This window comes from Cebidichthys violaceus, unplaced genomic scaffold (assembly GCF_023349555.1).
Source record: "Cebidichthys violaceus isolate CVI_PGR_0920_01 unplaced genomic scaffold, fCebVio1.0.p SCAF_25, whole genome shotgun sequence".
NCBI classification, from domain to species: Eukaryota; Metazoa; Chordata; class Actinopteri; order Perciformes; family Stichaeidae; genus Cebidichthys; species Cebidichthys violaceus.
The window spans coordinates 290,150-304,971 of record NW_027176428.1 but is presented as its reverse complement, the minus strand read 5'-3'; the positions used below and the strand labels follow the sequence as shown (position 1 = coordinate 304,971).

Sequence of the window (14,822 nt, the reverse complement as noted above, 5' to 3'; positions counted from 1 at the left end):
GTGGCCTGCAGTCAGCACAAGTGTGATGCATGGGGGGGGGGTTTGATCTTTATTGTGCATCCTCATTTAGTGGCTGCTGAGCCAGAGGGGGAGCGTGGGGGGAAGGGGGGGGGCGGTGGGTGAAAGAAGGAAAGAGGCCGAGTCGAAAACTAAACGGTAAACAAAAGATTTCCAACAACAGGGAGCCACTTGGTGGGATTAGCGCAAAACGGCTGCTCTCGTACGCAAAGGCTTACCATTGGCAAACAAGACACCAGCCGCTTCCCCCCGAGGCGGACCGTACCATAGCAGCAGGTAAAATAATCCCCTGTACCGCTGTGTTAAAAAGCCTTGACAGAGTGCACATGAGCGCTGCGTTCAGTCCTAATCCTCAAGAGTTTCTCATCGATTTCACCAGGCACAAGGAAAACCTCATTTGCTCATTGGCTCGCCTGGCTGGACGAGGCGCTGCGCTCGCCTAATAAGCCCGAGATCTTTATCGCCATCCATCTTCCGTCCAGTAAATGTTCACTGCCTCTGCAGAAAGTCAGCGGTGATATAGCTGGGTGGCCCGAGCTGACCCGGGCCGGCAGACCCATTGTCACACACCGCGTCCGTAAAGCATCGCGAGCCATCGATTGGTGCTCTCCGAGGGCAGATAGCAGTCAGAATATGGGGTGATAATGCTCCAGTGTTGCTGATGGTGGTCAGTCCAAATGGGCCCATTATGCTGCCTCCGTTATATGATATTGCCGGCATCCTGCTCTTTCCCACTTGAGATGCTTCGCAAATTCTCCATCCATCACAGAAAGTCTCGGCGAAAGGGGAGCGGCTGACAGAGATACTTTGTGGATTTTTGGTGAACTAATCTGGCTTTGGATGTTCGTGTCTCCATAGCTTGCTCTTTTTTTTTTCACAGGTTCATGATGAACCTGTAAAATAAGCTTTTTTTTTTTCCAAAACAACAAAGGCTCTTTTATCATCTGGATTTCTTCATCAGATTTATTAGATTTCATCATCATCAGAATGGCTCTTTCAATCTCTTTTTCTCCGGTCTACTTTCCCTCCCCACAATGCAACGGCTCTCTTGTGGACTGTTATAGCCACTTGCAGAATATGAATGATTTCTAGCGTAATACAGATTTTTTATTTTTTTTTGCTTCTTATTAAGAATTGCTTCCATTTAAGCCACTGGCCCTGCAGAACTTTCCTTTTATAACTTCGCTGAGCCAGAGCATTTACCACAGAGAGACATGTAGCAACACATGGAGAGTCAGAGAGAGATATAGAGGCAGCCAGGAGAGGCCAGCCTGCTCACAAGGACTACACAACACAGACTCGGATGAGAAAAGGAAGTTCACAGAGAGCACAGCTTTCTCTTGGTAATTTGAGACGTCTCCGCGCTGAGCCTCGCTCATTCAGATTGGATTAGAAGTCTGTTAGTGGAGCTACAGTGAACGGATTGCCCTTCTCACACATAACGCTATACGTCTGATGCTGGCTGCTCTCATTTCCATGCGGGCATCCATCACCCTGCCTGTCGATGTTGTGTGGATAGGAAATAAATACTTTTTTTTTTTACCCTTTTTTTTTATTCACCCGTAGAAATTTTGCCGCGCAATCGTTTTTTCAGCACTGCCCTGCTTTACCTTCATCAGCTTCACAAACAGAATATTCACACCAGTTCAGAACCAGTCCGTAAAGCTGCAGCGCTGTACCGTCGGACCCTGAGCGGACCTGCTGGCCTAGAGCCTGGGTAGTTTGTTGAGATAGCGAACAACTGCTTTCCCTCCAGATTTCCCAAATCCGCCAGGGATTTGAACCAAGTGAAGTCTCACACTTGCTTGTTGTAACTGATCCCATCCTTTTTTTTTCCTGTCTTATTTGCGAGCTATTTCCTTTCAAACCAGTGTCTGAAGCCAGCTACAGGTTGCTGCAGCCAAGACAGAATTTTTGTAGGCCAGCCCAGAAGTAAGCGTCGCGCTGGTTCCCTCGTCTGTTTCATGTCATTATTGGATTTACAGGATTTTTTTGCATCAATGTGATTAAGTGTTTTCATTTGTTAGGTATTTAAGGCACTGAATCAGCCAAAAACAGTCACAGTTTATCGATAAAAGGTTTCTCATTTCTCATGAGACTTTACCATATGAATGATACACGGTATATCGTTACTGTGATATACAATAACACATACCATGAAAGGAGATTGTATCCATATCTCCCATCCCTAATGACGACCATGTGTTTTTAGTTCTGCAGTAAAAGTCATGTATTTGAGATCTTAATTAAATCTCTTAATGGATCAAAATAAACCATGTATAGAAAGGTATTCTTATTTGCATTCTGGCAGAGAATAGATGAGAAGATCAATTCCAGCCTCACATCAGTCCAGAGACTGAAAACAGGGGCAAACAGCTAGCCTGGCTCTGTGTGAAGATAATAAATATGTCTACCAGCACTTCTAAAGCTCACTTATTAACATCACATCCGTTTTTTCTTTTTAATCCATACAGTTAAAGTGTAAAAACAACCATTTTCTTAATGGTGTTACGGGACTACCGCTCTTCTTTTGGCTGGGAGCAGTAACGTCCTCGAGTCACCGCTGGTATTATTCACTGTTCAAGTTACCTGCTTAGTGCGTATCTTGGTAATTAAAAATAAAGGGGTCCATTTAAGGGACGTTTGTTAAGAATTAAGTAAATCGGCTGATATATTGTTATGAGATTTTCAAACTCTAAAACATCACCACAACAACATGGATTACGTGGATTTTTCCATTAAGCCCTAGCATATAGACCAGATTCACACACACACACACACACACACACACACACACACACACACACACACAGACTGTCTTGACCATGAATGTTTTATTGCACACTAGTTTTGGTATCTCTCTTCCCAACTCGACGGCTGGGACAGGAATACAAAAAAAGAACCCCTCCTCCTCCTTTGAAACACACAAATAACAACTCCAGCTATGCCGACTACAAAACCTTTAATTCTCAGTAAAAAACAAACAAACCTGCAGTTAACTTGCCCGAGGCTGGTCTCAAATTGCACTCCATGCTATTTAGGAGAGGCTGCACCGCAATTAGGTGTACCACAGTGTGCTTTAAACCCCCTCGGAGTCCTGGGGTGCCGTGCCTGTAATTGCTGACTCCCGTTCTCGATTGGAAATGCTTCACTTGTTGCTGCCGTCTCCTCGCTGCGCTCTCGGATCATATTAGCCGCTGCTCCTTCAGCTCCCTGACCCCAACGGTTTGAAACTTTTCACCCCACAGAGAAGCACCATCAGACTTCTGCTTCACCGCAAAACAAACAAACAAACAACAGAAACATTCCCCTCGCTGTTGTATTACTTATAGAAGTTAGGCATTTGAATAAAGCTCAGCCTGTGCAGCAGATCCCTCTATGGCTCTGCCCTTAATACAGGATCACGACAGGCTCCGTTGCAGTAAGTGAAACAATCCTCTGCATTGACGCTGCCTCTGGTGGCTCTTTAGCTCTCACTTTTGAAAGGCTTTCTCAGCATTAGTGGAGTATTTTTTTTTTCTTCTCCTCCCCAAGTCATCATCCGGTGTAATATTCCGGCACCGTGTGAGGCCAAGTCGGAGAGAAATTATCAGCTTGGAGGGGCGTCAGGACTTAACCTTGACATCCTGATAGAGTGATGAAAGTGTAATTATTCATTTCATTCTCTCACTCCGCTGTCTGTGTCTCTCACCACAGGTCAGGAGCGGCCATGCCGTTTGGCTGTTTAACAATCGGGGAAAAGAAGGATTATAACAATCCTTCGGATGTGACGGATAAATATGACCTGGGTCAGATTGTTAAATCGTGAGTATCTCTACAACTTGATGCATTGTCTCTTATCGAGAAACCATTCATGATCTGTGTGTATATCCCTGTAAATTTACCTAAAATGCCATAAAAAAAAAAAAAAAAAATGCTTCTTTTCAGGGAGGAGTTCTGCGAGATATTCAGGGCCAAGGACAAAACTACGATGAAAATGTATACGTGTAAAAAGTTCCTGAAAAAGGATGGAAGGAAAGTCCGCAAGGCTGCGAAAAATGAGATCCTCATCTTAAAGATGTGAGTTATTCATTGTGGTTAATGTTCTCTGGAGGCACTGGTGCGTGATGAGTTTTGCGATAAGACTGTCTTTGCTTTTCATCTTCTTAAATATTAATTTCACAGACGACATCAATTCAAGAAAAACAAAAGAGAAAACAAATGTCGGCGCTTGCTTTAATAAGAAAAGTAAAGCGCATCTCCATTTGCTGAGTGATCACACAAAGCCACTGTGTCTAAGAACCTTGTTTGTCTCAACTTCTCTGTAATAATCTAACTTTCAGTTAAAACCCACATTAGCATAACCTGGGCCTTTATTAAACAATTTGTCGCTGACAGCAGGTGAAGCAGCGGAGCAAGACGAATACGAAAGTGTGATTTCTTTATGAGAAGCCTTTCAAAATATGAACTCATATTCCTCTGAAAATTACCCTTCAGACGCCTCAATAACAGCAGTGCGCACTGCTCCTGATCTTTATGGTCTAATCAGCTGTGGGGGGTTTGAGTGAATAATCGAATATGATGACATTGTCAAAGGGCTGGGAATAATTGCTGGCAAAAGATCAAATGCGGATTTGAATTTAAAATGCTTGAATATAGGCGATAGAAAAGAAAAGAGGTGCTTACTGAAGTATTAATCTTCATATATTCTTTCATTACTATTACTTAGAATGAACCAAAACAAAAATCCTGCACATTGTCACTGTTCTCTCAGCTCTATTTAAATCTATTTAACTCATAAATATTCATATATTCTGGAGTTTTTTTTTGATGAGGGAGTAGAATTAAATGTAATTTGAACCGTTATTAATGAGCTAATTGAACTTGGTTAATGAAAAACACATGAAACGCATATTCTTTTACTCAGCAGAGGATTTTTTTATGTCTTGAAATATGTCTGTAGAGGGTCTTTTGTATTGGTAACACTTATTAACAGACCAATCATGTAAGGAAAGAAAAAAGTATGTAAGTTATGTAATTAAACTAGGTGCTTGCTGCGAATGACCTCTGAGTGGTTGTAGAGAAACACTGCAGGATTGTCCACATGTAGCTACTGTGTGTCCAAAATCTCTCTCCACTTTCTGACATTTTATTTCAGTGTTTGAAAGGACGTGCACTACATTTTTACAAAAAGTCCCATAATGCAATGCTTTCCCTTGGCTTCTGATGTAACGGACGCACATAAATGAGATGCAACGCTGCACCTGTCAGTGGCGACGCAAAAGGATAATGATGCATACAGTAAATGTCCCAAATCTCAATTTTTTTTATTCACTGATTAACTTTGAGGAAGTGATTTTTTTTTTTTGGAGCCTCCTCCACATTTAGTGCAATTTAAAAAAACAACAACAAACAAACAGTAAGAACAATCTTGAAGGGAGCATTTTGCCTTCCTGCAGGAACAGCACCTTTTATCCTGAACTATTGTCCCTTTTATGGACCAAATTCACTATTATGTTTCCCAAGGCATAGTCAGCTGCTCAGCACCATGCTGCTGCATGGCTGTCTTTATGCCCACATGAATGCATCAGACTACATATATCTGGTTGTCTATGGATGGGCAGCTGAACATGCAGATCTCAGTGCTGTGAAGTTAACTGACCAATGCTGTGTGTGATTCACGAGCGTTAAAGGAGGTCTTTACAACAGAATGAATGATGGAGACGTCTTCTGCTGTGTGACTCCTTACATCTCTCTCTCTCTCTCTCTCTCTCTCTCTCTCTCTCTCTCTCTTTTTTTGTCTTTGTGTTTTCTCTCTCTCCCTTCTGCTTCGTGACACATCTCCTCAGGGTGAAGCATCCCAATATTCTCCAACTGGTGGACGTCTTTGAGACCAAAAAAGAGTACTTCCTCTTCCTTGAACTGTGAGTTCAGATGTCTGATGAGCTGGGGGAAAAGGCTCTCTGCTTGTCTTTGCGGTAGCCGGGGCCTGCCGAACTGTATACGTTGATCATACACTCATGGGGAATGAGCCGTTGTAGCCTGAGGGCCTGTAGATATGAGAACAGCTCTGAACTCCGCTCATTTGGTATTCAGATATGATTGCTTGCATGCTGCTCCATTCTCATCAGCATGTGTTCTTGGGGAATTTGATGCATTTTCATGGATGTACTAAATGCGCGATACTGGTCTCGTCCTTCGAGGACACTTGATTTGTGGGTTTAGGAATTCTGGTTAGAAAAAAAATATAAACATCTATGGGGAAATGATTAAAACCATTTCCTTTTTAATAGGTGGAGTGTGTTGTGTATTCTTTTCAAAAACTGTAATTGACATTTTGCTATAGATATACATTGTAAAATTACAATTAGAGAGAGAATTGCGGATAACAAGGGTTTCCATATTCAAACTGATAAAATTGCAGTTAACACGATGCAAATCTTCCAGTGCTGAGAGAAAGTAACATTTATAACTATAACAACAAGCATTGCGGGTCTTCTTTTTCCCACAGTGCAACAGGCAGAGAGGTTTTTGACTGGATCCTGGACCAAGGCTACTACTCAGAGCGAGACACCAGCAACGTGGTGCGCCAGGTGTTGGAGGCCGTCGCCTACCTCCACTCCCTGCACATTGTTCACAGAAACCTCAAGGTAACACCCTACAGGGGTGCAGGGCTTTGTAGGCAGAAGCACACAAGGCGCCGTCACTGTGGAGGCATCTCACTGTTAACAGAAGCTCTGTCTATATTATTTCAAGCCACACTCTATCTGAGCTCATTTTCATTTTTAGGGACGGCATCGTCGAACCACTTTGGTTCTGACTGAAATATCTCAACAACTTTTAGATGGGTTGCCTTTAAAGTTTGTACAAACATTCATGATCTCCAGAGGTTGAATCCTACTGCCTTTGTGATTTCCTGACTTTTCCTCTAGCACCACAAACAAACTAAATAGTGTTTTCTCAAAAATCCAAATTTATTTGTGGATCATTACTAGGATCCATGTTTATGTCGCAATATGAAGATTAGAGAGGCAACTATGTTTTCAGATAGGCAAGCAATTATTTATTAATGTAAAACAGTGAAATGTTACTGAGTGAAAAATAATTTCATGAATAAAACATAAAAGGACTGGCCACATTTTAAATGTCACTTTCATTGTAGCCAATATATTGCACTGCGGTGGAATTTAAGCGCAGATGGTTGTAGAATCATAAAAAGGATATCCATATGGTTTGAAACGTGTTCAAAAAAGTTAATACAATTTAAAAAAAAAAAAAAAAAAAGACATCAGGCAGCTGCTGTATTGATATTTAAAACTCTGCACGTAACAGACAACAGTTTCCGTTGATGAAAACTCTCCACAGGATTCCCAAACTGTCAGTGCGTCATGACGAGGAGAGCATGAAAGAAGTGAATGTGATTGTCACAACCTCTAACGTGTTACCTTTTAATATAGGATTATATATTCCTTTTAATATAGGATTATATATTCTTTCTGATCCCACCCCCTTTATCTAGCCACAGGTGCACCAGGCCAGCCTTGCCACCTAAATACCAGAAGCGAGCTTGATTTAAGACGATAAATGTGTAATAGAGAAAAAGATGGTTGCAATATGATCACTATTCATGGCAAAACCTGGATTAGCTTCTCCACCTCGCTTCCTCTCAAATCTCCCTGTATGGGACTGTCGGCTCAAATGAAAATCAATGCATTTCTTATGTGGAAATACGTGAAACTTGGTGGAGGCATTTAGCTTTAGTCCAGTCATAATAAAACACAAAATTAAACTTTCTTTTAATCTGCACTGGATAATTAAACTTTTAGATGTTTTCAGTCTTCTCATTATAGTTCTGTCAAAAAAAACGATCCCACAACTGAAAGTCAACCTCTTAAACGTTGACTAGATGAGTGACCGTGAAAATGAAAGACCTTAATCATAATCACATCTTAATGTTTTCATTGTAATATGCTATTATTTTTTTTTTAGTTGGAGAACTTGGTTTACTACAATCGCCTGAAGCACTCTAAAATAGTCATTAGCGACTTCCACCTTGCCAAGCTGGAGAACGGACTAATCAAAGACCCGTGTGGGACACCGGAGTACCTGGGTGAGGACATACATTTACAAATGAGACATTGTGGAGACTGTGATGTGGCGGCCTGCTGTGGCTTTCAAACTCACAGAGCGTTTCATGATGTTCCTTTACTCTCCTGCAGCTCCAGAGGTGGTTGGCAGACAGCGATATGGCCGGCCTGTGGACTGCTGGGCAACAGGTGTCATCATGTACATACTGTAAGTCGTGACATAAAACATCAAGAAGCTCTGCGCCCCATTTAAAGGCACCGGGCGGCTTCAGACTTGGTTGATATTGATAAAGATTGTACATCATGAAATTTGGGTTGTTTAAATATGGTATGTAGATGTTTTTTAACTCCTGATTCTCTTTTTTTGTTCTGTGCCACCTCAGGCTGTCAGGCAACCCTCCTTTCTACGACGAAACTGACGACGACGATTATGAAAACCATGACAAGAACCTGTTCCGAAAGATCCTGGCAGGCGATTATGAGTTTGACTCTCCGTACTGGGATGAAATCTCAGATTCAGGTACTTTTAGGATAAAGTTAACGCTGGGTAAACATTTCAAATTCTCCTTTCCTGACCGTAGAGCGGCCTAACACATGTCATATTTATGTCCATCAGGAGAACAAACCCTTTTTTTGTTGAGCTTCTTCTGTTTGATGTTTCCCTGACAGCTAAGAGTCTGGTTACTCGTCTGATGGAGGTGGATCAAGACCTGAGACTGACAGCCCAGGAGGCTATAAACCACGAGTGGTAGGCGGCAGAGCTTTGATATATTGTGCAGACCGTTTAATCCAGAGCGGTGTGATCAGACTGTGTTGGTGTGGTACGATTGCAAAAGAGCAGACTTTCTTTCTCATTTGTCCCTTGAGATCACTTTGAGAAGAAAAAGGCTTTTTTAAAAAAAAAAAAAAAAAAAGGCTAATCGTTATTCTTAATGAGTGTTCAGCATTTACTGGGCTGCAACTTACAACAGCATATCAATATTTATACTTTACTAAACAACAAGCCAAAGCTGCGTTGGCAGTGTGGCGCCCGTGATGGAAATGCCTGGAATTTCTGAAACAGATATTGGATGGATTGGCACAAAATATGGCAGAAAGGTTCGTGGTTCCCAGACAATGCATTCTAATGACTTTAGGGATCCTGTGACTTTTACTTTGGTGCCATCAGCAGGTTGACATTTTCTGATTACTATTCAAATGTCTTGACAAATATTGGATGAATTGCCATCATATTTGGTGCGGACATTCATGTTCCCCACAGGGTCATTTTGAAAAACTGAAATGATCATGAAAAATGATCCCTTGACTTTTTACCTAGTGCCATCATCAGGTCCAAATTTCACTTTGTCCAATACTTTGATTTGTGACCAAATATTTAAATTCCCATGACATTCACTGTTAAAGTGCTAATTAGCAAATAATACTACGCTAACACACTTGCAACAACAACAACAACAAACCTGCAGTAACAGATTTCTTTGGCCACTTGGGGGCAGCTGTGAGTTGTGAACACAGCATTGACATATCCACCTTAAGTTGATATGGTGAACTTCTTAGCAAACTGTTGCAAATTCACACATCTAGTAGTTACGGAGCAACATTATCATTCATTAGGAGTCGTGTTTCTGTCCACTTGATGAATGCTCTGATATTTAATCTTTTTAGATCTTTTTTTTTTTTGGTCTCTACCAACGCCTGAGGAAATATCTGGCTCTTTAGCTGCTAAATTCTCTGCCATGTTCACAAGTTAGTTGCTAACTGTGTCCGTCTGTCGTTTGGTGCTCGGCATTTAGTGCACAGTAGGTTTATAGAGCTTTCAGGCAGGAAACAGCTGCCTACTGCTGAAACTGACTATAAAGCTCCGTAAAGCTGATGAAATATGAAGATCCAGCGGACAATTCTCTGTATGGCTGATTTACGGCAAACATTATAAGTGGTAAACATCAGAATCTTATTCTTTTAATAGGGCGCGTATTAGCAGACTGATGATTGCAATTAGCTCCTAAGTACAGCCTCACATAGCTGCGCTGTTCTGTTTTCAAGTGGCAATATAACTGCAATAATGCATTCCAGCATAGACAATCATTCATTTGGCAAAGAAAAACCCTTTGTTAAACATGTTCTTATGTAGGGACGCCTCATTGTGCATTATGTCTTGCATGTATTTTGAGGTTGTTTAACTGCGCCTGTTTGCAGACATTTCATTTTATTGAGTTAAGAACGCATCTATTAATCATTTTCTTGGATCACTTAGATATATCTGACAGAGGCCCTTCCTGTTAAGTATACGTTTTGAACACAAGTCGATTGTCACTGGCACAAAAACTAGGGAGAAAAAGGCTCCAGCTTTAAACCTAATCAAAATAATCCTTAAAGGATAAACAGTTCCTGCATACGTTTGCCAGTCCATAAAATGAACAATAAATTGAGCAATAGTGTGTGCAGCAGCCCGAAGCATCCAAAGATAGGGGAAGCATAAAGCTCTGTTGTGAAGTTGTGTTTTTCCAATTTTCTACTACAGGATCTCTGGCGGTGCAGCTTCAGATAAGAACATCAAGGAAAATGTGTGCGCACAAATAGAGAAGAACTTCGCCAGAGCTAAATGGAAGGTAAGCCCTTCTGTTCTCTCTTCCAGGAACGTGCTCTTCACAACGTTCGACAGTGGTTGTTGTGCGATCCTTGAACAAGGAAGTGCAGCAGTGCAGTATGGTATAACAGATCAGAACATTGAGAGTCAATGTTCCCAGGTTACAGCACTCATCTGAGTCCAGCTTGTCCTCCCTCCTCCCACAGAAAGCTGTGAGGGTCACCACCATCATGAAGAGACTGAGAGCACCCGAGCAGAGTGACTCGAGGGTAACCGTCCCTGCGGCCGGCGCCCCGGCAGACGCCGCGGCTCCCCAGGCCGCCACCGACCCCTCTGCGCCTTCATCTGCCGCGACGCCCGAGGGAGAGCCCGCCACCGTCACAGAGCTCCCCGCTGGAGCGGAGATAAGCCAACCGGCACCGGAGGCTGGAGCCGCGGTGGCCGCCTCACCCGCGGAGCCACAGCAACCGAGCCCGGCGCCGCAGGAGGCCGAGCCCACGACGCGTTGTAATGGGGAGGCTTCTTCGGCTGCGCTCCATGCAGCCGCCGAGGCCGGGGACGAGCAGGGTTAGACCCCCCCCACCCCCACCCCCACCCACACCCGAACTCCTCCCCTTGTGACCTCGGCTCTCCCTGCCAACTCCTGCACACTGTACATTAGCTGCTAGCATGGTGACACTGACTCTGCTTCTCTCTCACTTGCAGCATTAGTATCATCTCATGGAGGCTGTGTCCTACCTTTCCCCAGTGCTGCGTTGCGTTGGCTTTCTTTTTACACGTATTGTGTCTTTTTTCACTGACCCTCCGGTGTATTTTTTGTCAAATTATGTAAATCTTGTCCATCTCTGCACACTTGAGTTTTAGGGGCAAACAGATTTGCTGTCAAGCTGTGGCTTACAGATAAATTCTTCTTTCTTATTAGTCTCTCAGTGATAAGAGAATATTGGAGGACATAATTGTGCTGAAAATGCCTTTGATTCCTTTTTAATGAGCCAACTTGGGGAAACTTTTCTCTGCCAGTCTTGCAATTACAGTATTTGTTCTTTGAATCGGTAGAAAAGCATCGCTTCTGAAATTTTGACCTTGTACCGTGATACTCAGTAAGTGCTGGTCTTCACACATGGAGGAGATCACATATTCCTGTCACAGGGGCAATATTGTTATCTTTCTTAATTGTTCTTGTCTGCAACCAACCAGTCATTGTACGTTAAGCAATGCTGCGATTGGTGACTGGGAGCTATGATGCCCAGTACTGTATTTTGAACTAGGCAGCTTCACACATAAGCACACACACACACAAACCACTATGTTCCTTTGCTAACTTCCTGCTCAGGAAAGAACCTTATAGCTGTAAGTGTAAAGATTCTGTACATAGAGACCTTTGTAGAAGTAGCCAAAACAGCATGCATTCTCACTTTTTGCTGTTCATTTTACATTTACAACCACTTGGTGGATAAAGACGCGCTACCGCCAAACTCCGGCCACAGAACCTTCGTCTTTTGCCACAAAGCCATGCCGAGGCTAATGTTCTTTTCAAAAGCACACTATACATTATGCTGTCTATTGCGACTGTTCATTTAGCACCCCTGCTGTCAATGTAAGTTATATGAAGAAAAAAAAAAAAAACAGTTTTCATTACATATGAGCTCTATGCATTCAAATTAATTTGTAGCTTTTCTTTTTTAGAAACTTGACTTCTTCATTCATCACGTCACAAAACAAGTGTATTATTTTGCTAGATCTCAGTTTGTGCTTTGGTTTAATTGCCCGTTGTGTTAAGATATTAACTCAAAATGCCACATATGTCTTAATATTTTTGTTGTAACTGTAAATCAAAATGTGCATTAACTGACCACATGCGGCTTTCAAAGGAAGACACGCACGATTTTGACTTTTTGGTGACTAAGGTCATCTTCACCAACTCAGCTTTGCTGACCTGTATTATATATGAATCATTCGTTTGAAATTTCTGAACATACTATTTATTTATATTTTTATTGCCAAATCTCTTTTTTTCTTTCTTTTTGTTGATGCTGTTTTTCCAACTCTTTCAGTCATGTATTTATTCCATAGAATTTTCTCCTTTATACTTGATAAACAGTAATAACAATCTTTCCTTTCTTGTCACCCTTTGGTCCCCTTGAGCATTAATAATGAGCTACAGAAGGAGTTCTCTGTAATCACTCTAGAGGAACTTGAGCAATATTCGAACGGCTGCAGAAACTGTGATTCCTGGTGTCCTTTCGATAAAGTCCATGTACCTGTAAGTAGAAGTCTATAGTCCTTGCCAGCTGTCTGACCCAGCAGGGCCATTTAAAAAGGACAGTTCACCCCAAACCAAAAATACACATTTTGCCTCTTGCGTGTAGCGCTATTTATCAATCTAGATTGTTTTGGTGTGAGTTGCCTAGATTTGTAGATATCGGCTGTAGAGATGTCTGCCTTCTCTTCAATATGATGGCGCTGTGTATGGCACTCGGCTTTTGTCAGAGCTCCAAAAAATACATTTGAAGTCAACAGGCAATGTCTCTTTCCAGAAATCTCAAGATAATCTACAGACCTTGTTGTGAGCAGTTACAACAGGGAAGAGGAAAAATGTGTATTTTGGAATGAACTGTCCCTTAAACTAACACATGGTGGCTGTCGGATAAGAGTCATAACTCGTCAAATACCGACGCTGGGTCAGTGCCCTTTTGCGGTCGGATAACAATGCAAAGAAGCACTTTTAGTGTCTGTGTGGGACCCACCAGGCTCCAATGTGAACCCATCCGCATCATTATTAAGACGGTCAGAGCAACTTGACGTAGTATAAATATGGACAAAGTTCATAAGGGAGAAGGTCAGGGTGGACAGTTGGGTCCAACAGACACAGACTTTTCACTCAAGAGTTTGGGTCCCGTCAGTGTTGACATATTTTACCTTACTTTTGTCACGTAACTTCCATATTTAACTAACGCTAGCCGATGTAAGTTACGTAACAAATGTACTTATTTGAACCCAAACCCATTTTCCCAAAGCTAACCAAGTACTTTAGTTGCCTAAACATAACCAAGTAAAACTAGAAACTAAGTACACCTTTGTTGGAAGTTTATTTTGAAAAGACACCGTACGTATGTAACAGGTGGAAACTGTATATTTCCTGTAACCACGGATGTTTATTTTGAATAGAAACTACGCATGTATCGAGCAACAATTGAGACGCTGTCCCTGCCACGTCCAAAACTGGCGAACCTATAGCGTCATAGTTTGACGCTCATAGGGCCAATAACCAGGCGTCGGTATTTGACGAGTTGGGAGTGAGAATGTGTTGGATTTCCTGTGCTAACACTCGCTGAACCGTGGGTTTTCATGGTCTGGTCACATGAAGACAGCAGCCCCATGGTCACTATGATTATTAGATGACATAATCAAAGTATAATATATAATATGTCACGGCTCGTGCACGGCCGCTTTGTCTGACTCCACCCAATCTGTTGTCAACTGTGAACACCTGTGAATATATATATATGAAAATGTGCATTTTAGATCAAAAGGGGCTTTGGAAAAAAACTGTTTATAATCCGTAGAATATCAATTTTGACTTTGTCGTCGCAGAGTCTTTTATTCATGTATCTACTTTTGATTTGTGCTTGGGTAGATTGGTAGACAGGCCAATCATTCAGAATATACCACTATATAATTTCTTACATTCTTTAATATATATATTTAGATTCTAAGTAGAGGCTTAAACTGAAGAATATCAGAGATTTTTATGTGAATAGATTATTTCATGTGGTCCGTTTTCTTTGTTTAGATGGCAAATAAATACTGTTTGAACACTGTTACACAGTTTAAAGCAATGCTTTCCCCCCCGACCCACTACATTCCTCACTGTATTTAGTATTCCATGTCTGTTCCTTTCGCCATGCACTTACAGGTGTATTTGTAGATGTGATGTTTGCCAGGACCAGTGGTCACCTGTAGGTCCTGTCTTGCATTTGTGAGCTCTGTACTGTACTCCTAGACTGAGTTGATGACTTTGATGGTAAAAAAAATAAAATTATAACTCATCTGTTTATTCGTCAGTAATAATCGTCGTTTCTCTTGCGAGTGGACGGAGGGTGCGTAGTGTCTTTGAAGAAGGATGGCTCTATGAGATCTGCAGGATTGGG

At 41.9% G+C, this 14,822-nt stretch overlaps 1 protein-coding gene across 1 annotated transcript in view; it reads left to right on the top strand.

The window, feature by feature from the left end:
• LOC137879580 (caM kinase-like vesicle-associated protein) overlaps nucleotides 1-14,726 on the top strand; it is a 36,089-nt gene extending 21,363 nt beyond the window's left edge. The window contains exons 2-11 of the mRNA XM_068720395.1: nucleotides 3,715-3,822; nucleotides 3,946-4,077; nucleotides 5,847-5,921; nucleotides 6,509-6,647; nucleotides 7,987-8,107; nucleotides 8,217-8,292; nucleotides 8,468-8,604; nucleotides 8,754-8,832; nucleotides 10,606-10,693; nucleotides 10,878-14,726. Of these exons, the coding sequence (XP_068576496.1) occupies nucleotides 3,728-3,822; nucleotides 3,946-4,077; nucleotides 5,847-5,921; nucleotides 6,509-6,647; nucleotides 7,987-8,107; nucleotides 8,217-8,292; nucleotides 8,468-8,604; nucleotides 8,754-8,832; nucleotides 10,606-10,693; nucleotides 10,878-11,243 (1,308 nt within the window). The 5' untranslated portion in view covers nucleotides 3,715-3,727 and the 3' untranslated portion in view covers nucleotides 11,244-14,726. The remainder of the gene's footprint in view (nucleotides 1-3,714; nucleotides 3,823-3,945; nucleotides 4,078-5,846; nucleotides 5,922-6,508; nucleotides 6,648-7,986; nucleotides 8,108-8,216; nucleotides 8,293-8,467; nucleotides 8,605-8,753; nucleotides 8,833-10,605; nucleotides 10,694-10,877) is intronic.
• The last annotated feature ends 96 nt before the right edge of the window (nucleotides 14,727-14,822 follow it).